We start from the raw sequence: 25433 nt of genomic DNA on the forward strand, positions 1-25433 counted from the left end.
TCACTGAACAGTTTACCGGCGAGACAAATGGGAGGAGACGCCTGTCATTGACTATACTGTCCAGGCGTAGAAAGATAGTTCCTTCTCTCGCAGTACGGGCTCCCCCTTTTCTCCGCAGGTGCCGTGCGACTCTGCGTCGGACGGCGCATCGCGCTGCCATTGGCTGAGAGACGCCGGGCTCGGCAGCGCCACTTCCTCTGCCGCTCAGGGCGCGCCAGCTCGTCGGCTTTTCCAGCTTCCCTTTCGGCGCTTTTAGTGCAGCGGCGTCTCCGTCCTCTGTCCGAACCTGCGCTCGCCACCTTCCCGTGCCGGTTGCTTGATATAGGGCGCTCACGAACCCAGTGCCACTCCTGGGCGGAGTTGGGCTCTGTAAATTTTGTACAAACTAAGTCGTAAAGGTACCTAGGCCCTAACTCGCTCAGCTTTGTGCCCCATTCTACTTTTGCCCTTAACTTTCTCGCCTTCCCTCCAGTCTTAGGCGCATTCTTCGTTTTGGGCTGTGGAGCCCATTTCTGTCCACATCTCTAGCCCTTTCTTTGCCCCTTCTCTCCCTTTAGCTTACAAATTATTCGTTACAGTATTACTTATTACTTCAAAAAATTGGAAGCAATATAAATGTCCAAAAATCTGAAATTGATTAAGTAACTGATTAGGTACGTTTGACGTTGTAGTCAACACCGGCAACTCCTGCGGCGCACCTGAAGCCAAGCTGTATTGACTCCGTCTTTCCCTTGGACCCTTCAGCTGCGAAGAGAGGGGGGGTCTGCTGCATGGGCAACAGCAGACCCTCCATATCACCCTGCCCAGGCTCTGTAGCTTCAGTAGAAGCTACACCATCGTCTCTCGAGACGGACGGATGCCGACGACGACGACGACGACGTTTTGCAGAAGGATATGGAACGATACTGAAAAGAATTAGGTTTATAAAACAGGCCAGTCCTGGCTGTGTGGCTCAGGCCACGTGCCTAGGTTTTGGGTTCCTCCCGCATCAGGGCCTTTATGGGAGGCAACCAATAAATGTTTCTGTCTCTCTCCCTCTCTCCCTCTCTCTCTGTCCCTCCCTTCATCTCTCTCTCAAATCAATAAACATATACTTGGGCAAGACTATAAGGAAAAAGAAAAAGGCCACTAAACTTTTTGCAAAACTTGCTATTTGGCTAAAAACAAAGTATGTGTGTGAAAATAGGTTAGAAAGATGATGTGTAATATTGGTAGCATTCTCTAGGTGGTGAGTGTAAGGATAATTTTTACTTTCCAGGCTGCATTATTTTAAAAAATATTCTATTCCTGTTTTTTAAATTGCTCCAAAGTTGAATATAGTTCCTTACTTCAAGGCTGAGAGTCATAAATCTTTTTTCTAAGCTCTCACAGAAAGCAAGAGAGTCACATGGAAAAAAGACAAATTAAGGAGCTTTTTTTAGAAAAAGAAATACATAGCGTCCAGTTTTCTGACATTGTAGATGAAGGACATAAACTAAAACACTATCATTCTCATGGTAAGAAGGACTTGGAAGGGGCCATGTAGGTTTCTCCACTTTTCCACCCTGTTACAGGTTGAATTGTTTCCCTCCTAAATTCCTATATTGAAGCCCTAATCCCCAGTACCTCAGAATATGACTATATTTGGAAACAGGGCCTATTAAAAGATAACTAAGTTAAAGTAAGGTCATTAGTGTGGATCCTATTCCAATCTGCTTGGCCTCCTTATGAGAAGAGGGGATTAAGACACAGATAGAGGGAAGACCATGTGAAGACACAGGGAGAAGCGGGCCATTTACAAACCAAGGAGAGAGGCTGCAGAAGAATCCAGCCCTGTTGACACCTTAATCTTGGATTTCTAGCCTCTGGAATTGAGTAAATTAGTTTCTGTTGTTTAAGCCACCCAATCTGTACTTTCTTATGGCAGCCCTAGCAAACTAATACACTAAGCACTAATACCACTAGCAACAGAGTGAACTTCCCTTGGAAACCCATTAAGGATACACAGCCCAAAGGGGCTTAGAGCACCCATGAAAATTCCCAGAAGCCTTATTTTATAAAGATAACTAAATTCAAATTCATATTAAACAGTTACATATATTTTACATTAATTTCTAAAAATCAAAATAGTCAAACTCCCAACCATCTCCACTCTGAGGGATGGGGGGAGGGGCAGGGGGTAGCATCTCCAGCTGGGGTGGTGATAAGGAAACTTGGCCACTGGAATTTTCATTGCTGATTACAACTTTTCGTTTTCTCATCTGTAATATAAGGATTATAATTCCTACCCAGAACATCCCACTGAATGTTTGTGAAGACCAAAAGGTGATGGAAAATTTTCAAATTGGTAACCCTAATCTGCAGCAATACCAATGTGCTCAGGGTTGCTCCAGGGGAAAAGAAAGTAAAGAAGAAAAAAAAAAAGATTTGAGTATTAGGTTTAGGGACGTTAGAGGGAAAGGCCTGTTGATCTAGATGCATTAATTGTTGTATATCCTGGTAATTACAATGAAATGTAGTTAACATTGCTTTCCTTCTCCTCCTTCGAGGATATTGTTAGTTGCAAAGCAAGAGGCTGTCTGAAAGTGACACCTTGTGGCCTTTGTGGCATACTGCCTTTGGGTATATGAGGTGTTCCTAAGCTTTTTCTTTTATCAAAGGGCTTAAAAGAGGCACCAAGGAATATCCCTCTTCCCACAACATATCCCAAACAGGCAGGTTAATTATTTGAAATCCTTAAAAACGTATTTTACGTATTCAATCAATTTATTTAGTAAATGAAACAAACTATCAACAAAAGCATGTGTTTCTTTGTGTTCAATATGAGTTTATTACATTCACTAATGAGCATTAGACTTTTAAGTTATTCGGAGCTGTCTTCCATGTCGATTTTTCCCCTTCTCTTACTATGGGATAGTTTTAGTTCTATTAAGGAAATAATATAGTCTTACTGAAAAAGTGTTTTAAAAAATTTTTAGGCTTTTTGGTCAACAAAACATTGTCATATACTTTATAACACACCTATTTTTGAGTAATATTTTCAATTGGCAATAAGCCCAAATAATTCGTGTTTATTTGGCACATATGATCTTCAAATACATAATGTTTAAAGGAAATAGGTTCATTTAAACCCACAAGTTATTTGCAAATAGGGTTCTCATGGGCAGTTTTCTTACAAAATATTGAATTGGGCAAACAGAAAAACAATTGTTTTGCAATATAATATGGTCTTCAAGGTCAAAATTGTCTCCCCAGTTACCTGGCAGGGTCATTGCAACAAATGTCAACTCCATCAGTCAAATTTTGGATGGCTGAACATAATGGAAATTCAGTTCCACCCATCAAGCACGTTGACAATGTAGACATTGCATCCTATTCTATTTTATATTTCATTTCAAATTCTGAATGTAAACAAGATTCTGCAAAAGGAACTTTGGTTCCAGGGAAAGTTGCTTTTAAAATTATTTTTCATTTTAAAGAATCAAATAACATAGGGAATATTTTTAGTTTACAAATTTATAAGCCAGAGAAATAAAAAAACAAAACAAAACAAAACAAAAAAAACACAAAAATCCCTAGACTTCCATGTTTTATGTTCTTGGTATGCTTGGTGAGAAATGTAGCAACATCATTTAATGGATGGGGAGAGAAAATTCTAATGGGAAATTAAATACCAAATCTTGGTGGGAACTTCATCACTTCTTTGCTAGTGTCTCTGGAGTTAGCTAGTGTCTCTGGATTTGAATTTTGGCTCTGTAATTACTAGATGTGTGACATTGGACAAGTTATTTAGCCTTTCTGTACCTCAGTTTCTTCATCTGTATAACAGTATAATCATACTACCCACCTGTTAGTATTATTACCTGAGTATGTGACATAAACCACATGAAGTGCTTATACAGTAACTAGCCCATAGAAAGCACTTAGTAAGTGTTAGCTACTAGAATTAATGAGTTATAGGAATCGTAGGTTCTTTGAGCTATTAGGGATCTCCCAACATTCATTTGATCCAGGTTATTGTCCAAACTTATTTTTATTCAAGAGTCTATAAACACTGTAAAACATGTGCTTGGCATGTGGGCACCCTTGGTGGGGATGAGTAGCGGGGAAGATAGTATGAGGATTCTCTCCTATTGGGGCAGTGAGGGGGGTTATTGACTGCAGCAAGAAACTAGGAGAGGGAAGAAGTTAAATTTGGGGTTTTCTGATGCTACCTTGATCCTAGAATTTTCCCTCCCTCCACCCTTCCTTCTCTTCATACCCTTTCTTCTTTTCTTTCCAGCCCATTGTCTGATCAATTTATTTATATAATCTCTTGCCTCATAGAAACCAGGTTTTTGCCCTGGTCAGACAGTTCACTTGGTTAGAGTGTCGCCTGGATACTCCAAGGTTGCGGGTTCAGTCTCCTGTCAGAGCACAAGTGAGAAGCAACCAATGAATGCATAAATAAGTGGAATAACAGGCCCTGGTTGCTGTGGCTCAGTGGATTGAGTGTCAGCCTGCGAGCCCAGTGTTGCTGGTTCGATTCCCTGCTAGGGCACATTACTAGGTTGTACGTCAGGTCCCCAGCTGGGGGCGCAAATGAGAGGCAACCACACGGAGATGTTTCTCTCCCTCTCTTTCTCCTTTCCCCTCTCTAAAAATAAAAAATAAGTAAACAAACAAATAAATAAATTAAAAAAAATAAGTGGAATAACAAATTGATTTTTTCCCTTTCTCTCTCCCTCTTACCCTCTCTCTCTTAAATCAATAAATACAAATTTAAAAAAGATGCCAGGTTTTATTAATTTTTCTCAAGACTGGAGCAGGTGAGTTTGGCATGTACTTCCTGCAGGAAATACTTTCCCAAAGTATGTTTGATCTCAGCTTGTTGGGTGCTGTTTGTCTTTTTGCTGAAGAACCTTCAAAGACTCTAATGGGTTTTTTTCCATTGATGTTTTTAGAGAGAGAGGAAGGGAGAGAGAGAAACATCAGTGTGAGAGAGAAGCATCAATTGGTTGCCTTTGGTATACACCCAGACTGGGACTGTACATGGCCAAACTAGGGATTGAATCTATAACCCTCTGGTTATGGGCCAGTGCTCCAACCAACTGAGCCACACTGGCCAGAGCTCTAATTTTTTATTTTTTTTACTACCAGGTATATTTTTATATATGTATATGTAAAATATATGTATATGTGTTATTATATTTGTATATGTGTATACATGTACACATAGAATCACACCTGATAAGCATACAGTTCAAAGAATTTTTATGAAGTGAACAGAGGCCTATAACTAGTGCTCAGATAAAAAGCCAGAACATTACCAGCACCCAGAAGATCTCCTCACACCATCTTCCCCACCAAGGTTAAGCACTATTCTGATGTCTAATAGGTTAGTTTTGCTTGTTTTTGAACTCTTTATTGATGAAATCTTACAGTACATCCTCTTTTATGTCTGGCTTTTTTAACTATACATGTTTTTAAAATGTTTTTAAAATTCATATTGTCCCATGTAGTTGTAGTTTTTTTCCATTCTCACTTCTATATAATAATTCCACTCTGTGAATTTACTGCATTATACATATTTCTGTTCTACTGTTGATAGCATTTGGGTATTTTCCAGTTTTTCCAGCCTGGTCATTTCTAAGTAGTGAATATCATATCCAGGGATGACATTTTTTCTGAGAAGGATGAGCATCTTTTATCTTGCTTACCCTGCCCTGGGCTGCAGGCAGAATCTTTCTGCCATATCTTGGAGGCCTGAATGCTCCAGATTCAGTGGTTACAGGTGGAGGATGGGGGTTCTGTGGGCAATGGGCAACTTGGGCAGAGTTTGGCTTTTGCTTCTTCCATGCTGTTGGCTTGCTTGGGTTTCAGTGCAGTTAGGGTTTCCCCCTCTCACATTGCTTGGGCCAGAGGCGCCCAGACTAGAGTGTACAGCTTCAGATGAATCTCACCTTTATAAATTAAAAATAAATTAAATAGGCATATTCTGGGTCATCTGAATCCAGCTACTTCTGATGAGGCAGTTTAAGGAAGTGGTGGAGAGGACTGTCTGTGTTTAAATTCCCACGCTACATTCCAGCTGTGTGACCCAGGCCATACCCAACCTCTGTGCCTGAGTGTCCTTAGCTGAAAGAGGGCGGCAATAATCGTTCCTCCTCTAGGGTCTCTGTGAGATCTAAATGAGATTATGCTCCAAGGCACTTAGCCCAGTGTTTAATGAGCATTGACACTCCATCCCCGTTTGATTTGTGTGTATTGTCTAGGAGGCCCCATGACTGTCAGTGGCTCATGAGAAAAATGCAAAGGTGATTTAAATAGAGGAGTGATGTGTTAGAGATGAGTGAAGGCTAAGTGACACCATGGCCTGCTGAATAAACCAAATTTTCACAGTAGTTTCAATAAAGAAAAGCAGTGCGATAATTGAGTCATCACAGCAGGCAGGCCGAATTCAAAGGGACATGCCTGGGAGCAGTTGGTGCTGTGCTTGCATCGTGAACTGCAATTTATTTTTCAGCAAAAGCTCATGTATCCCATTAAATCAATGTTGTTAATATGTTTTCTTTACTGGTTTTGTCATTTTGTTTGCATTTAATTTATAAATTTGTTTGGCTTTCATGTGAAGAATATAAGCATGTGTTTATATTTAGTTTGAACATATTTAGGTGATTTTCTTCTTTTTTAATTTTTGATTTATTTATTGTTTTCCTATTACAGTTGTCCCATTTTCTGCCCCCCCCAGCCCACCCCTACTTCCACAGTCAGTCCCCACCTCGTTGTACATGTCCATGGGTTATTTATACTAGTTCCTTTATAGGTGATTTTCTTTATAAAAACAATTTAAGCCAACACCATATCATAAAAGGTGTCCCTACAGTTTCCAAGTTTGAGGAATACTGCTCTGCGTCTTTTGCATTGGAATTCAGATGGCTAAAAATCAAATGTATTTCCCCTTGGCTCAGATCCCTAACTCCCCATGTGTGCCAGGACTCTCTAGTAACAGGCTGGTGGACCAGAACAGAGAGGGCAGCCATGACCTTGTGAGCAAGGACGGCCAAGCTAATGGCTCTTCAGCACCACCAGAGCCTGCTGGTGGGCAGTTTCTCCAGATCCCCCCCCCCTCTAAAGCTGTGAGCATGGACTTTATCTTGTGAGGTAGGTGACCATGGTGTTATTGGTCTTGCTTTCTAGTATTTCTACCTTTGCATTCAGGATCTTTGAGGTTTGTGGTTCTATAGGATGAAATGTTTCCTGTTAATTATATAATAACCTGGATATCAGCAAGGGTGATGGTGCTCAGTGAGATCTTGAGGGGATTAATCCACGCACCCCATGCTGGTGCCTTTCCAATGCTTCTGTGACTTTCCAGGGAACTTTCGTGCTCATGAGCACCTGGGGCTCCATGTTCCTGCTTGTGCAGTGAGCATATTTTCCCTCTGCATCCTGTGGTTTACCTCTTCTTTTATCCCTGCTTCACCCAAAGAGTACTTGTCTCTTTCTTTCATTTCTACCCAAATCCATAAGACTTTTGCTTGTATAGTAAATGTTATTGAAGGCTTTTCGGAACAATTTTGGGGTGGTGGTTACTGGTGGCATTAAGGGAAGGGAAGGACAGGGTTTATTTCACAGCAACACAAATGACTTAAAATCAAATACTTGACATCTCTGTTCTTAAAAGTCTTTTGGCCACACTGCCGTGTTACTTGAACGTGGCTTCTTTCCTGTCTCACCTTTCTCTCCTTCCATTCGAAAATTTCTAGTCCTAGCAGAACTGTTGCCTGTCTCCTTTTTTAGCTTTGTCTCAGAATCTCACCTGCCCCCACCCCCAACAGAGTGTGTCAAGGTATTTTGCCTAACAGTTTCTTGCTTCAAATGCATTCTGTTGTCAGGAGTTTACTGTACTTACTGAAGCTGCTCACTTTACAGGCTGCTTGTCTTGGAATAGAACAAATATCATCTACATGAGTCCCTGGATGAGGTGTCATATCCATTTTACAGATGTAGGGACAGGAGCTCAGACAGGTTGAATGAATCATCTAAAGCCACGCAACCAGATAGGAGGGGAAGTAGAAACCTGCACCTAGGCCTGAAGAGCTGGAGTTATGACCCATGCCATCACACACAGACAGGATATATGCTGTCAGATCATTCAGAGATCCGAGGCCACATGGATCCTGGTGTAAATGATTAACACGTGACAGCTCAGTTGGCCTTGGGAACAGCTACAGCAGCCCAGCAGGTAACGCGCATCCTATAGGAGTTGAACTGCCAGTTCCCTCCCTGCGCCTTCATCTTCCTTCTCTTTTGCTGGGCAGCTCCTACTCATCTTCAGGTCTAGGTAGAGGACTGGTCACCTAAACTGTAGGGCTTAATACAAAGTCACTCTTGTAAGTGACCATGAAACCCATGAAGCCAGCCCTGTATGGAGGTTATATTCCCCAGGAAACATCTCTGGCTCCTCATTCTGAGCTATGTGCTTATCCCATGCTACTGTCATTTCCTTTTTATGCACCGGTCTCCTCATTAGCCTATGAGCTTTTTGAGACCTGTGTTCTGCTCACTGCTGTTCCTCTGGTGCCCTGCACAGGCCCTGACAAAGAGCAGGGGCTCAGTGGGCCTTAGGGCGGCTTGGGGCTCCTGGAAGTGAAACCTGGAGGGACCAGGCTGTGAATCGTCGTCTCTGTGGAACCCATCCAGGACCACCCAAGGTCAGACCAGGTATGACTGGGTGAGCCTCCTGTACTTGCTAGGGGTTTCAAGTATGGGGTGGAGGTAGGGGAGGGACAAATTTTCTCTTCAAGAGAGTGTGTTAATCATTTACTGCCCAGGATTTCACAAACTCTGCTCCTCAGGGCCAAGCCAGGAATGAGCACCCAAGGAGATGGGGAACTGGCAAGGGAGAGAGAGTGCAGAACAGACACAGGGCCCTTCCTGGGGGCACACAGTTTGCTGCCAGTCCTCTAGTCCTTAGCCTGGGCCACTGACCCTTCTTTAACCTCCTGAGGCTTCTTAGACCCCCATGCCTCCTTACTCTCCCTCCGTACTCAGCGATATGTGTGGGAACAGGGAAATATTTCACAAAAGTGTCTAAACACGAGGGGAAGGGAGGAGGGCAGAATTTTCAAAAGCCCTGACCAGTGTGGCTCAGTCGCTTGGGCATTGTTCTGCAAAAGCAAAAGGTCGCTGGTTCAATTACCAGTTGGGGCACATGCCTGGGTTGTGGGTTCAGTCTCTGGTTAGGGCATGTACAAGAAGCAACTGATAGATGTTTTTCTCTCATATCAATGTGTCTTTCCCTCTCTTTCTCCTTCCCTTCCCCTCTCTCTAAAATAAAGAAATATTAAATAAATAAAGTTTTGAATGAAAATGAGCCCTTATGTGGCACTCCCCTGATTCTCACAGATTTCTTTTGGTTTTAAGTGACAGAAACCCTAACTCTATAACCAGATAAAGGCATATATTAGCTCCAAGGCAGATGTATCTTTAGGTATTGCTGGTCCTTGAGCCCAGATGATGTCACCAGAGCTGAGTTTCCCTCTTTTCATTTCACTCCAGGTGGAGGACAAGAAGAATGAAGTGCAACACTGCTCTCTGGGCCTTTCCTTCAGATTTCAGTTAACACAGACCTGCTCCTCAAAGCCAAGCAAGACATGGAGAGCTTTAGTGATGATGGTGATGAGGATTTTCTTCAACCCTTTCCCTTTCAGACATACTAAGAGGTGAAGTCAGGTGTTTTTATTAGTTGATTCCATATTTATTGAAGAAATAGGAAAATCTTTCAAGAACCCGAGGCAGCAGAGAAATGTCCCCATGTTGTAGTGATTCCCCACTGTGGTGGTTCTATCTACCTGTGATTCTGGGTCAGGTATATTAAGAAATGGACTTGAGATAAAAGAGCTGGCATCTCAAAGCCAGGACATCCGGGTTCCATGCTTGCCCTCTCAGGACCTTCTGCTTGACCTTGGCTCTTGTCACTGGGCCTCAGTTTCCCCACCTACAAAATGAGGGGCTGGACAAGATCTCTAAGGTCCTTCTTAGCTCTTAACTTCTGTGATTCTAGGTCAGGTAGAGAAAGACCAGTCAGGATTTTGGTCCTGTTCCTGCCCTTACCATGACTCACTAGGTGACCTTGGGTGTCCCTCCTCTTTGTTGGACCTGTTTCCCATCCTTGAACAGCCTATATCACATTGGAGGGCTGTATAAAAGGTGGCGTAGAGCAGGGCTCTCGGGACCAGGATTCTGGAGGCCTGCTCCTTGGCAGCCCTCACCACTGAGAATCCTGGGCACTAGAAAACTTCAGCCTGGGACCAGATTCCCAGTGAAGTCTGTGGGCCCAGTACCCCTGCTTCTAGGGTTTTCACCCAGTCACGTGGCCTTGGGCCTCCCCAGCCTGCTTTGGCACTTTGCCCTTGCTCAGTATTCCAGACCAGAAACCAATATGGGCATGCTTCAGCCAAAATGTTCAATTCTGCTGAAGTCTCGCTGAAGCCTGTTCTGAGCTAACGGGAAGGCCTGAAGCTGGGAGGGACATTGACAAAGAGGATGTGACCCCCATCCTCAGGGAACTCACAGTCTAGGTGGGGAGGAGGGCCAGTGCCATGACAGAGGGACAGCATCCTCAGCACAGAAAATAGAAAGAGATGATTTCATGTTGGGGACTCTAGGATGGTGTTTTGCTTGGGACCTTGAAGAATGGGGAGGATTTGAGATGGAGCTGCAGGCTGAGAGGCCAGCATGGTGGAGGAAGTGCTAACAGTTTATAGGGTCGAGGAAGAGGCAGGTAATGAGTCTGGAAAGGAGCATGGGGCCGATTTTCACAGGCTGTCATGGCCTGGAGGGGGACTCAGGGTGCGGGGAGGGGGTGGGCAATGAGGCTTCTGGATTAGTAAGGAACCTGTTGGTTGCAAGTGATGGGGACTGAACTTGAACCGAAGCTGACAAAAAGGGCAATTTATTGAAGGAACTGAGATTCAAAGGAAGGCCAGCATGGGAAGGTTCAAGGGGCTGTTGGCCTTCAGGAACAGCTGTCCAGGGACCCAGATGCCATCAGAACCCACTTCTTGATCCTGCTTTTCTGTGTGTTGGTTTCATTTTTCTCTTTTGTGGCCAACTACAACTCTCTACATGGAGGAATCCTGGGAAGGGACTTACTACTGGCCCAGCTCAGGTCAGGTTCCCACTTTGGATCCGTCACCTTTGGCCAGAAGCTGGGTCACATGGTAACATGGTAACTGTCAGCAGAAGGCGGGGGAGGACAGCTGCTAAAGGAAGGGGCAATGCTGAGCAGGCAACCTCAGAACTGTCCCTTGAGAGTCTGAGCAGAGGAATATGGCCTGAAATGACCTGCATTTGGGGCTTAAGAGTAGGCATGAAAGACGACAGTTTTTTCCCTTTTATTCATAAAAACAAATTTGCAACAGTTTATTAAAAATTGATACCATGCAATAGGGGTATGAGAAATTCCTCATTTACATTTGATTCTGGCAGTTCCAGTCTAATTTAAAGCATTTGTGCACTAACATCATTGGAAAACACCTTCAGGCTGAAGCCTTTTTGGAAATGTACGGTGTGTTTGCTGTGTATAAAAGAACAGACCGTTACATAGCTAGAGTCACTTCTGTGGGTCTTATTATTTGCAGGGAAATTAAAAAAAAAAAAAAGGGTGGACCTACAGTATCATTAAGACAGTGTACTTTGTGGGTTAACCTAGAAGACTGTGCACGTTCAGGAGTCACAATGGGTTACAGATGCGCACACTCACCTCCGACTGTCCAATACGTTTGTTTCTTTTTTTTCTTGCTAGGCTGGAATAATATTTCTACAGGTATTTTTGTGTGTGTATACATTATGTACAATGAATCATCTCTTTCTCTTTGAAAAATTAGTGTGGCCCTTTAAATTAAATCTGATTTTGGTGAAATCAAGAAAGCAAGTAAATACTGGCAATACACAGTGAGTGACAACACCGATTTTTAGTGTCGAAACAGATAATGACTTCAACTTGACCTGTGATGTATGAACATTGTTTTTTCCCCTAAAAGCTACAGTACCCCCATAACCTCTCTTTCGGGGAGGGGAGAGGAAAGCTATGCTACGTGAAATAGGGTGTTTTGAAATGTTGGTGGCGGTAAGATTCCTGCGGGCCCTTTTGTCAAAGCCTGGTGGTGACAGCAGCATATTCCTGACTTCAGGGGTCTGGGAGGAGATTATTGCCTGCCTATTGAAGCTGCCATTAGGATTCTTTAGGGAGTGAGCGACTGCTCAGTTGTGCAGATGTCCTGGACGTTGTCATTCAGGCCTTTCTTTAGCAAAGAATGAACCTGTCTAGGAATGTCACAAAAGTCACAGGGAGCCTCTCTTCAGCCAGCTGATCCTGGTAGAGGGCTGTGCTGGGGGCTTCTCTTCCCGCCCCGCCCCCCCCCCCGGGGCTGTTGTGAGGGCTGAAGGTCATGGTCATCCTGATACCTCATGGGTCAGGGCTGCTTCACTGTTCTGAAGCTTTCCTGCATGAGATCAAGTTTTGATCCTCTGAGTGACCCAGTGAGGTAGGCAGGATGGGTGTTATTTCAACCCCAACTTGTTAGAGACGGGAAACTGAGGCTCAGAGAGACACCAGTGAGTTGCCCAAGGTCATGGAGGGAGTTAGCAGTGGAGTGAGGACTTGAACCCAGGTCTGCCTTACTCTCGGGCCAGTGCTCTTTGGGGTCCAATGTAAAGGGAAGAGTGATCTTATGAATGAGAGTGTGCTGACTGATCACCCCTGTTACCCCCATGGGCACAGCTCACTGGCTTGTCTGGACTGAAGGCCGCCTTCTGGAAGCTGAGGGAAGCCCTCAGCTAGCTAGCAACTCTTTCCTCTACGACTATAGGGATGTCTTCTAGAAGAATGCCCATGATTCACTTTGGTTAGAAACAAAGTTGGGAGGAGTGGGGGGAACCAACCTGGCAAGCCCTTGGGCCCTGATGAGAGAGGTTAAAGTGCACAATCTTTCTTTTTTGTGTATGCTGGGAACAGACATTCCATGATTAGCTCAGGTGGCCCCCTTATTACCGGGAACACCTGATACAAACACAAGGACGTGGCCAGCGTGGTGGGTGCATGACCGACTGTCGGTGATTGCTGCAGAGCATGTCTGCAGTGACGTGCCCTAAATCCCCGCGGTCCAGAACGGGTGTTATTGTGTTAATGTGTGGCATTTATCAGAGAGTAAGGTCCCACCGGGGGGCATGCGAGTCAGCCTGCTCCCGCACCCCAGCCCTGGCCACCCATCGCTGCAGAGCTGAGCCTGGCTGCCCTTCCTGCAGGCTCCTTGTTCCAGGAAGGCCAGGGTTGGCTGGACTGGCAGCTGGGGGCCTGGCTGCCCTGCCCACTTCCTTCCCCCCAGGGGAGAAGGGCTGGCCTGGGGGAGCCACAGCCCTCCATTGTGTGTGCAGAGGCAGAGGCAGAGGCAGAGGTCATTTCTCCAGAAGCCCTTTCTCTTTCCAAGGCTTCTCAGTGACTTCTAGCTGGAGTTCTAGTGACTCTTCTCTTATCTAGGATTTTTTTCCCAAAGTTTCAAATATCCCAGTTTCTCCACTTTGCAGACATTAAGGAAGAAGTCATTTCCATCCCTCTTCTTTGCGAAAGAATAAAAACTTCACAAATAAGGCGCGAGGTCAGGTGCCAGGTGCGCCCGTCCTGTCCACCTGAGTGCCTCCGAGCAGCGTCCTGCGAGGCCAGCCATGGCGCCCAGCTCCTCTGCAGCAGATCTGGCTGTGCTCCTGCAGCAGACACCTCTGCTTTGAGTGGTTCTGTCATGGGGGAGGCCCCGGCCCCAGGCCTCCCACCCTTACAGGCCCGAGACCATAACTCGGAAGGAGGGTGGCACATGTCTGTGGCGGGGGCTGGCGGTGGGGCTGACGCAGGGGCTGGCACAGCTGGCGTCCACGCCTCCAATGGACGGGAGGTAGGCGTGGTGGAGGATGGGGAGCTGAAGGGACAGCCGGCGCTGAATGCTGTGGCAGGAAGAGGGAGAGAGAGCGAGAGCAGTGTTAACGAAGGCTATCTGGCTGCTCACCAGAACGTTCCCTGGACTTGCTTTGGCTAAGAGGCCGATGGTAGAAGCATAGTTTTCTCTGATTTCAAGATCTGTCCATCTTATCTAACTATTCACTATCTAGCAGGTATTGAATGCAGGCCCACCTGAGCCAACTACTGCCCTGGGAGTAAAGCAGGGAGATGATAAGCAACGAGGACGCTGTCTTAACCTCCAGTGATTCCTGAGAACAAGGCTTTGCCCTTCAACAGGACTTTGCTGAAAACAGTTCTCATTCCCTACTCTTACAAGCCTCCCCATGGATGTGGCTTTGGGTTCCATCCCTGAAAGGCTTCCCAGCTGATCTGTCCTTCCCTACTGGCTCTGCCTGTCCTGCCTGCCCAGGACCTCAGGCCTTTCCGTTGGGCCAATTCCAATAGGTTCCTTCTTGGTCTTTGGGCTTCTTTGGTGACTAGCATTGTTTTCAATCCTGAGATGGGACACTCAGGGCTCTCTAAGATCTGTCTCTTGCCAAATTCTCCAGTTGAATCTTCTACTCGCCCTCCACCCACTGTAAACGCTACCCTCTGGTGGCTAGTTTCCCCTAAAACTCTGCTCGTGGCCACTCTCCATGCCCTTGCACACGCTGTTTTCCCCGCCTGGAGAATCTTGTTCTACCTCCCGAGCTGATGGGCTGCTTTTCCTTCAAGATCTAGTTCTTTGTATTACCTCCCTCAGAGAGTGAGCCCCTTCCTCCTTTAAGCCCCCAGAGCCCTTGGTAAATTCCTGAGATGCACTCAGCAAACCCGAGCCAGGAGGCAGATTTGCATGACTGGTGGAGGAGCAGGGTGGAAAGAGAGCTGCCTCTGACTCCCTTCTTACTGCCACACCTTCTGCACTCACCTTCTCATCAGTCTTCACCATGACAGGTGGGTCAGGAAGTCCCCTTATTTCTTGGGGAATGTGCCCAGGCCACAGACTCTGCTCTGCTCTGCTCAGCTGCGCTTTGTGTACTTCTCTATGGCAGCTGGGAAGCTGTGTTCCCTGTAATCTTAGGCCTTCTGTGTCCCCAGTGCCTGGCCATGCAGGTGGGACGAAACCTAGACCTTCACCAAAACCCAGGAGGCAAAGGCAGTATTCCCGTTCTAAAGATGAGTTTATGTAACTCACAGAAACAAAGGAGAAACAAAGCTGAAACAAATCAAGGTGGGACTCTTGCTTCTGTTAAACCACAGAGCTTTGTCGGGGAGGGCAGTCAATTCACAGGGGCTGCCTCATCCCAACAGGTTGTGCCCTGGACTGTAAGGAGGGCCCTGGTGGGGACCTGAGGGGACAGATGCATGGCTACCCCACTCCCTAAAGACCTGCTGGTCAGAAGGGTGTCTTCCAAGAGATACTTCACCAGATGTTCATGAGATAAGGGTGTCAGAGACCTCATTTTGAAGTTAAAGTTGAACATCAGCTATGACTGCTTCTTTAAGGCAAGATAGTGTTGGCAAAGAGCCCAGGGAAAAGGGCCTGAAGGATAGACTGACCTGGGAAAGGGCGTTCCTGGCAGGGCCATCTACCTGGGCAAGGTGGGCATCTGTCTGGTTGTCAGAGCCATAGAATTCTGCTGTCTGGTGGGATCCTGCTTACAGTTTCATTCATTCAACAGATACTTGCCAAGAACCTACGTGGTGTCTGAACCTGTGTTCAGTCCAAGGGACATATGAGGGACACTCATCTTACTGTCTGGGTACTGACACTTCAGTGTAGGGAACTGACAGGAAAACCGCTGACACAGGCTATGTAGCCATCAGTAATTGTTCTGAACTGTAAGCCTGTGCGCCTTGGAGCTAATTGGTTTGAGAGGCTATTAGCTCTAACACTGAATGGCCCCAAATGACACAGCAGTTGATGATTCAGCTGCTTTTGCTGGTTCTTTACCGTGTGTCACTTTCCAAGAGCCAACTTGCAGGGCTGGCATTACTAATATCTGCTTCCAGTCCGCTGTGAGCTGGGAAGAACTAAAAACTACCAGTGGGAACAAAGCAATCTGAGATGCCCAGGTCTTTGCTTAGATGTTACCTTCTCATTGAGTCTTCTCTGACCACCTTATTTAAAATTATACTCCTAACTTCCCTCCCTGCTTTATTTTTCTCCAAAGCCTCTATAAGTTAACATACTAGGTCTTGCTTTTTAAATTAAGTTATTGTCTTACCAGATAGACTGGAAGCTCCATGAAGGGAGCAATTTTTGTCTGTTTTCTTTGCTGCTATGTCTGACACATAGTAGGTCTCAGTAAATCACTGTTAAATAAATGCACTTAGCAAGATCAAATTTTATACATAACAAAGGCAGTGTGCTACAGTGAAGAATATGGGATTTGATATTAGACAGACCTGCATTCAAATCCTATCTTCTGCACTTAGCAACTGGGTGAACTTTGACAGGTCACCTCCCTTTTGTGAATATTAGTTTTCTCATCTGTAAAATGAGCATTTTCATCTGACCTGCACCATGGGACTGCTGTGGAGTTCAAATTCAATAAAGCACATGGAAATACGGTGCAAATTATAAACTGTTCTGCAGGAGTCACATACTCTTGGGCAATAATTCTCAAAGACAAGGTACTTACTGTTCTGGGGAGTTGATGTCTTCTATAGGATCTTTGCATGTTAGCGAGGGCTCTGTTGTATTCCACTGTAGCTGGGGATTTTGATCGAGGTGATTTTTTAAAATGGCCTTTCCCCCATCTGAATGCAAAACAACAATATCAGAACACATTATATTAACTTGATTTAAAAAAATCGACATTGCAGTCTTTTTAGGGTGCTGCCCAAGGAAAAAGAATGCAAAAGAGCCCAGCATTTCTCTGCATTCTCCAAGCCTCAGTCTCTTCCACAGCTCTCCTGGGACCAAGGCAGGGAGCTGAGAAGCCAGGGACAGAAGTGGCACGTTGGAGAGATGTATGGCATGCCCTGTGCCTCCTGTTCTGCAAGGGAAGAAAGGGCAGGGGAATCATGTCAACCAATGAAGGCAAAGTAATGGACATTAGAGGTTCTAATCTGAAGGCCCTTTTCACTGGTCCATAGGGATGTAATGACAAAGAAAAAACTCCAAGGTATATTTTCCAAGAATTTAAAAGAATAATAATAGTAATCTTCTGTTGGGAATTTAAATGGACACAACCTTTCTGGAGGGCATTGTCAATAAGCATCACACACTATAGAAAGTGCATACATCTTTTGCTCAGAATTTCCACTTCTGGGATTTATCCTCATGTAATAAAGATTTGTGTGAAGATACATACAAGATGTTCAAATAAGTATTGTTTACAATGTTGAAGACTTGGAACTAATCCTAATCTGTCCAGTAATAATGGATTAGTTACATACTAGTGGTATGTATAGGGTCTCCATTCAAAGAAAGACTGTGTTTCCACAGAAGAGGATGATGTAGATGTCTCAGCCCTTTTTGTGTTTCAGACCACTGGGGGTGGGAGGAGTTAAAGAAGCATAAGATATGAACACCTATTCCCCGCCGAGAGATTTGGATTCATTTGGAGAGGGGCCTCAGTGTTTTTCTCTTCCCCTGCAGTGGGCAACTTTATCCATGTCATTTTGCATCCATGGAGTTAAGTTGGTTCTCCTTATTCGTGGATTCTGTATTTGTAAACTCTCCTACTCACTACAATGTACTTATAATCCCGAAGTCAATACTTGTGGTGTTTTTGTGCTCATCTGCTGACACACACCAAGTACTGGAAATTTGGAGTTGCCCGCCACGCTTTCATTCTATAAATGCGTTTTTCGGTGGTCTATTTAGGGCCACATTTTCCACATTTTTTTGCTTTGTGCCAACGATGTCACTGTTAAAAATGGTCCCCAACTGTGCGCTGAAGGACTGTCTAGTGTTCCTAAGTAGTGATGTACCTGGAGAAAATATGTGTGTTTGTTTGTTCAGGCATAAGTGATAGTGCTATTGGCTGTGAGTTCAATGGAAAAGAATCAACAATATATATTCAATGAAGTGTCTTTAAATAGAAACACACATAAAACAAAATTTTGTGCTGATCCATTGACAAAAATGTCACCCTGCCAGAGGCTTGCAGGAACCTAACCCTGTATTTCCCCTAAGAGCAGTGGTTCAGGAGTCACAGATTCACATTTCACAATGACTTTATAAAATTTATTTATCATCAGTAATGACAGTTACCTGTATAACCTTAGGATAACTTCTAAAAATGGAATTGCTGGATTAGAATACCTTTTTTTTCAACCAGCAATGTTTGAGAATGCCCATTTCCCCACCTGTCTCCTCTCATTCTCAGCAACTTTTCCACCTCTAAACTTTGCCAGTCTTCTGGGTCAAATGGTATGTCCTGCAGATTTAATTTGCACTCCTTATTAAAGGAGCAAGATTGAGCATCTTTTCATAAGCATAAGAACCCAATTTTCCGTTGGCTTGTTGGTCTTTTCTGCATTAATTTTCATATAATTATACATACACTTTATATACAATTACATAAAATCTCTCTTTATAAGGAAATAATATTGTTACCTAAGTTATAATATTTTTTGGCTCACTTTGTTGTTTAATTTTTGATGGTACTTACAATGGCATTTGCACTGTCAAAAAATTTTTTTTATAGTTTGATTTGTCAACCTTTTGTGGTTCCCATGTTTTGCATCAAACTTAAAAAGTCTTTCCCTCCTCTGAAATTATAAATAAATTCTTCTAGCATATTCATGATTTTACCTTTTACATTTAAATCTTTTATCCACTTGGGTTTTTGTGTAAAGCGTGAGGTAAGCCTCTAACATTATTTTTTTCCAAATGGCTACCCATTTATCCCAATGAAATTTATTGAATAATTCATTCCTCCACTAATCTGAAATGTCCACTTTTCCAGATACTAAAATTACTAGGAATAATTTTGATTCTTTCAATTTCCTTGTTACCTCAATTTAAACATTTTAAACAATGAATGTCTTATCCAATAAATTTATAATATTGCTTTTAATATATCAATTATATTATATACAATAAAATTAATTATAAATTTATATATTTATAATAAGAATACTTACTACTTATGTAATAATAGACAAGATTTTTGACTTAAAAATTAATTTTACAACAGAAATGAATATATGCAAATGATGAAATATATACAACAGAGAAGTGTATACAATGAAATGTAAAAACTCCCTTCTCACCCATCCTCCACACATACTGGCTGCCCCTTTCACACAGGTGGACACTGTTAACTATTTGATGTCTGTTCTTCCAAATCTTTTTAAAAATGCACTTAGACACACATATGCATTTATATGGATCATAATGCTGGTCTTTGTCCTGCTTTTTCACTTGGAGATCCTGCCATATCTGCACAAATAGACACACCTCATTTTTTAATAGCCGTATTATGTGCCTTATTTAGTTGTATCATAATTAATGAAACTACCCCAAATAATGACCATTTAATTTTTCTTTCCTAAAAATAACGTTGTGATGAACAGCGTGTGTCTGTATCTTTGCCCACGTGGGAGCATTTCCAGGGGCAGGCTCCCGCTGGTGGAACTACTAGGCTGAGAGGTTTCACATCTAACATTTGGAGAGTGCCACCAGACTGGCTTCCAAAACATCGCAGGAGAAGGCTCATTTCCACACAATCTTACCAACAGTGGTAATCTAAAATTTTGCCAAAATCTAGGCAAAAAATGGCTTGTGTTACTTCAGCTAGCATTTCCCAGGTGGTGGGGGAAACTATCGTCATGTCATGTCTGACTGACCGTTCCTTTCCTATGCATTGATCAGGTGCATTGGAAACTGAGAAATGTTGTTGGGAGAAGTACAGGCAGTCTGTGAGAACAACGTGCCCCAATTGGAACACTGGGAGTGCTGGCCATGAGTGTAAGTGAGCAACTGGAGCCCAGGAGGCCGAGGAACAGAAGCCCCAGCTCCTGGCAGAGTGGAGCTCCAGAAGGACACTGAATGGTGGCCAGAGGTGTGGGTTCCAGATGCCTCAGCTCGCGTGTGTGACTTCAGACCAGCCCTGCTCCTCTCTGACCTCAGTTTCTTCATCTGTAAAATGGAAGGTTGATGGTTGGTATCCGATACCCAGGCCCCCACATTTCCGGGGCCCCACTTCCTCTTACCTGTGCTCTCGGTGAAGTTCCCCAGGTTGAGGATGTCATTGAGCTCTTGGTAATGGTTCTGTTTAATGTAGGTCGTCTTTTCCGGCGTGTCCTGCAGCTGCATGGTGACCTCTTCCAAGTCTTTATCCAGCTAGAAGACAAAGGCTCCAGCTGAGTCAGAGCAGCCAGCACCTGCCCTGGCAGCCAGGCCTTGAGAGCTAAGAAGCTGGCTTTGGGAGGGCTCTGAGAGCCAGAGGGGCTGCTGCACATTGGGGAAGAGACGCAGAATGCCCCTGCCAGCTCTTGTTCCCCGACAAGCTGTGATGAGAGGGGTCTGGGCTTTGCAATGATGTGTCTGGTGCAGGCTTTGCCTTGATGGAGCAGCCCAGGGAGGCAGCGCGGACAGCGTCACAATGCAGGCTCTGAAGCTGCACAAGCCTAGGGGCAAACCCAGGGCTGCTCCATACTGGCTGTGTGCTGGCTGGTGAGTCTCAGTTCCTTCATCTGTGGAATGGGGGTAATAACAGTACCTACCTCCCAGGGATATTGTGAAGATTAAATGAGATAATACAATAAAAGTTTAGCCCAGTGCTTGACACATAGTATGAGTAACTTACCCCTATAATATTACTGTAATTACTATCATTGCTACTAACAGAACCCTTGGTGTGTGGGGGCGCAGAACAGATCTGCAAGACTGGTCAGCTTTGAGCCGCACACTGGCACAGAGATGCATATCAGTAGGGGCACCTTCAGAGGAGCTCAGCAGTCGCCCCCAGGTTATATAAAATCAGATGCAAGTCCTGGGCAGTTTAGTCCCTGAGAAGCCTGGGAAATGTGTGTGTGTTGGGCAGTGGATGGTAGTCGGGGAGGGGAGCAGACATCCTCCTACAATATAAGGGAAGGGACCATACAAACTGTAAAGTGCTGTTCTGATGTCAAGAGCACAGCCATGAATTGCTTAATAAGTTTTCACGTGGCGGAAGAGAGAGACACCTTTTTCTATGGGACTCAAAAGGCAAGGCTAAGACCAAAGGGTGGAAGCAACAGGAAGCCAGATTGTGATTCAATTCCCAGAAGAACAAGCCAGCCCTTCAGGGTTTTGGACAGTGGCTTGGGGTTTGGGGGTTGGGTTTCCTAAAGTGAGTGTGCTCTTCATTGCTGGAGTGTGCAAGCGGAAATCAAGGAACAGAAACCTTTCTTACGTTGCTCCGGCGGCTAACGGAGGGCTGCCCCATCTTAAAGCCAACTTTCGATGCACAGATGGCTGTGGCAGACTACTGTGGGCCCCCACGGTAGGGACTGCCAGATTAGCAACTAAAAATACAGAATGCTCAGTCACATTTGAATTTCAGATAATAAGGAATCATTTTTTAAGAATAAGTATATCTGAAATATTGTATGGGCCATACTTATGCTAAAAATATGATTGGTTGTTTGTCTGAAATTAAACTTTTAACTGGGCATCCTGTATCTAATGTGACAACCCTACGTCTCCCTTCTTCCTTGGGACTCTTAGCTAGAGACTACATTTGCCAGCCTCCCCGTGGCTAAGTGTGATGCATAAGTTCTTGTCAATGGAACTGGAGCAAACCCCAAATGTGCACAATTCTGTATCAGTTGCTTAAAAGGCAAACCCTTGTATGGGCTTTGTTTCTCTTTCCTTCCTGGGACTGAGGACAGGACACGCCTTCCACCTGGCTTTAACTGTACTGCTGAGGAAAACAAACACCTTGGGGAATGGCAGACTAGAGTGAAGGAGTCTCATCTGGGAACGACCTCGGGGAGCAGAGCTGCCCGCCCATCTGAACTTCTCTCCTTAGCACTGTTAAGTGAGAGAGAAATAAAGGTATATTTTCTTTGGGCCACTTTATTTGGGGGCCTCTTTGTTACAGAGATTTAGCCAGTATCCTAACCAATACTCTCCTTTGTTCCTCTCCTCTGTTAAACACACGGCCCAAGTACCATGGGTTGAGTCTCAACCCTTGACCCAATGGGGGCGGGGGTGGGGGGGGTGGAGAGAAACAGGTAATTTGGTCCCCCCCCCCCCCCCCCAGTATAGAAAGTGCAGAATTGGAGGTTTGGTTGGGCACAAAGAAATCTAGTTAGGGCCTCTCTGAAATAGTCAAGAACCAGCTAAGGAACTTCGGGACAAAGGTGAGGTCCGTTTCAGCAGTCTCTCTCTCCTGAATGTTTGTCTTCACTTCCTCCTCTCTTGGGCTACATCATATAGATGCAGGCGATCACGGGGTGTGTTGGGAGAGTGAAAAATTGAGGTGGGGGCACATAGTTAGGAAGCTACTTGTGAAATAATAGAAGCTATATTTGCCCTCTGTCATCTGGGTTTCCGACAAAGGGTTCCTGAAACCCTTGTAATAGGTGTTATAGGTGTGTTTTTGTTTTAATGAGTCAACTCTGAGTGGGCTCCCAGAGGAGGGCTTGTCATTGGAAGCACCAAGCCATGATTAGAAGCTTGGGATTTTCAGCCCCGCCCCTATTCTCTTGAGAAGGGACAAGGGCTGAAACAGACTTAATGATGGATCAGGCCTACATGATGAAGCCTCCATTGTCACCCCAGAAGCACAGGGTTCAGAGAGCTTCCGGGCTGGCATACACCTCCACACCGGGAAGATGATGCAGCCCAGCTCTGTGGGGGCAGAAGCTCCTATGCTTGGGACCCTCCCAGACCCTGCCCTGTGTGTCTCTTCATCTGGCTGTTCTGTCTTCTTTATCACACCTTTTAATAAACTGGTAAATGTCAGTGTTTTCCTGAGTTCTGCGAGCTGCTCTTGCAAAGTATTTGAACCTGAGGAGGGGATCGTGGGACCCTCCAATTTGTAGCTAAGTTGGACAGAAGCTGAGCGCATCCTGGGGACCCACTACTACTTGTGATTGGCATCTGAAGTGGGGTGGGAGCAGAGTTGTGGGACCAAGCCTTTAACCTGTGGGATCTGACACTGTCTTCAGGTAGATAGTGTTAGAACTGAGTTAAATTGTAGGACACCCAGCTGGTTTCACAGAAAATTTCTTGGTGTGGAAAAACAACCCCACATCTTTGGGGACCGGAAGTGTCAGAAGTGAAGTGCTCTGTGTGAGCAGTAAAGGAGACACAGCAGAGGTGTACAGCTGAGGTCTTCTGGCTCACTTCTATAATCTGGGAGTTCACAAATCTCTAAGGATGCCTCTCTCTCTGGGGGCGTCTTGAATCAGGGCATTGCTGGACCCCAAGAGCCTGGCCCATGGGGGCAATGAACTCCTGCCAGGTCTGACTAATGGCCTCTGTGTAGCTCATGCTCCCCTGGTTCTTGCAGCCATAATGGCAGCAGATGGGCCTGCACAGCCATGATGCAATGATGTCCTAGAGGAGCCGTGGTGGGAGCGGCAGCTCTGAGAGGCCCTGCATCAGGGCGCAGGGACTCTGATGGGGGGATGGGCCCTGGCTGGCAGTGCTGTGGGAGGTACCTCTGTGATCTTCATGCGCAGGCGATGGTTTTCGGACTGCAGGCCCTCTAGGCGGGATGTGCTTGCTTGGTTCACGCTGGTGACCGAGGTGGACGTTTTAGAATCTTCTTTCTTCTGATTCTGAGTGAACTGAAATCGTCTGTTCTGAGTTGCTGCATCTGGGTTTGTTCTCAGAGTGATAAGCTGAAAGGACAAAGGTGGGTTTTAAGGGAGAGCCCTGTGGTCCTCCCTCCCCTTGTCCATCCAGTCCTTCCCAGCAGGTCCTGCACTGGAGGCAACAGGGGGCCACAGAAGGGACAGGACTGTGCCATTCACTTGTGTGTGACCTGGGGCAGGCTCCTTCCCTTGCTGAGTCTTGGTTTCCCTCCTTGTCACTGGAAGGCTGGTCTCTTGGCCCCAATTCCACCTGCATCCTGACCATTCTGCAGAGCCCACCCAGGGCCCCGTAGGCCTGGCTCCAGCTGAGCCTTGCTCTGCCTTAGGCCTTGCATCAGTGGAAAATAAACCTAAAGGCGACAGTTGTGATGACAAGGGAACGGAGGAAGTGAAGGCTTCTCCTTGTTAGAACCACAGATGAGTGACTAGTGACAAAGCCATTTATATATAAGAGAGAAGGTTGCCACTTGTCCCTGATCTTACTCATTTAGTTGAGAAACATCTCTGGTTTGAGGCAGGCTCTGGGCTCAGTACTGAAGAGCAGGGGCTGAGTGAGCCACGACCGCTGATTGCCAGGACCTCATGGTCCAGGGGTGAGGGGCTGAGCACTGTGGAAGGCCTGGAAGGACAGTGAGGACAGGAGAAGCCCAGGGGAGGAAATGGCATAGGCCCTCCCAGAAGGCCTGGGGTCAGGGCACTTAACATGGTGGACAGGGATTTCTGGGGAGACTGGAGGAGACTGAAGGGTCCTTAAGGGAAGCCCAGTGTCAAGGACTTGATTCTGGAGCCAGGAGGTCCATGAAACCCTATTGAGGGTGACTGAGCAGAGTGATAGGATCGGAGCTGGGCTTAGAATCATCTGGCACCTTTTATAGGACAGAGAGAACACCAGAGTGCAGGCAAGGATGCTGTGGCACCGGCCTGGAGCCTGGGCAGGTGGTGACAACTAGAGAAGGAAGGTGCACACACCAGAGGTGTCTAGGGCAGAGCTGACACTGTTTGGGGGCTGAAGGGGCACCCGGGAGGATGCAGGTGCACGCGCAGCCTCCGGGGCAGGAAGGACCCCGAGTGACCCATCTCTCCTCCCCTCCTTCTCCTAGGCAGATGGTCCCGGGCTTGGGCCAACAACTCCTTCCCCACCCTCTGTGTTTCCAGCTATCCTCTACGCTGGAGACCCACTAAGGTCAGGCTTCCCCTGCACAAACCAGCTGCTGCAGGGACTCCTGTAAGGTTGAGGCCTCTGGTTCACCTGCCTGCTGCTTGGTAGGATCATGTTTGAACAATACCTCTCAGGGTGGTCCTGAAGGTCAGCTTTTCAGATGAATGAGAAATGTAAGTGGCTGTCAAAATGATTATTCTTTTTGACCCACTAATACTACTCCTGACACTCTATCTTAAGGGAATAATTGGAAATAAGGAAAATTTATGTAGAAATGATTATTTATAATATAAAAAAATCTGGGAACCACTGTAATGCTCACCAATAAGAGATTAAGTGGACAAGTAAATATGGAACTTGCCCTCAATGATGCTTATAAATGTGGGGAAATACAAAGGACAAAAATTAAGTGAAAAAGGCAAACTACAAAGCAATGATATGTGTTATAATTATAGCTATATCCGAAGAAGCATCACTGCCTATTAAAAAAACACTGGAAGAAACACATTAAAAATATTAACAGTAAAAAACCAAAACAAAACTTTAACA

The 25433-nt window shown here is 45.4% G+C and overlaps 1 protein-coding gene across 1 annotated transcript in view; it reads right to left on the bottom strand.

Moving 5' to 3' along the window:
* Positions 1 to 12380: 12380 nt before the first annotated feature.
* The window catches only part of GABBR2 (gamma-aminobutyric acid type B receptor subunit 2), a 340480-nt gene continuing 327427 nt past the window's right edge, over positions 12381 to 25433 (bottom strand). Inside the window, exons 16-19 of the mRNA XM_090274483.1 lie at positions 23570 to 23752; positions 20129 to 20258; positions 16603 to 16720; positions 12381 to 13962 (exon numbers count right to left, since the gene is read on the bottom strand). Of these exons, the coding sequence (XP_090130609.1) occupies positions 13797 to 13962; positions 16603 to 16720; positions 20129 to 20258; positions 23570 to 23752 (597 nt within the window). The 3' untranslated portion in view covers positions 12381 to 13796. The remainder of the gene's footprint in view (positions 13963 to 16602; positions 16721 to 20128; positions 20259 to 23569; positions 23753 to 25433) is intronic.

This window comes from Furipterus horrens, unplaced genomic scaffold (genome assembly GCF_987537825.1).
Source record: "Furipterus horrens unplaced genomic scaffold, mFurHor1.1.pri manual_scaffold_4, whole genome shotgun sequence".
NCBI lineage: Eukaryota > Metazoa > Chordata > Mammalia > Chiroptera > Furipteridae > Furipterus > Furipterus horrens.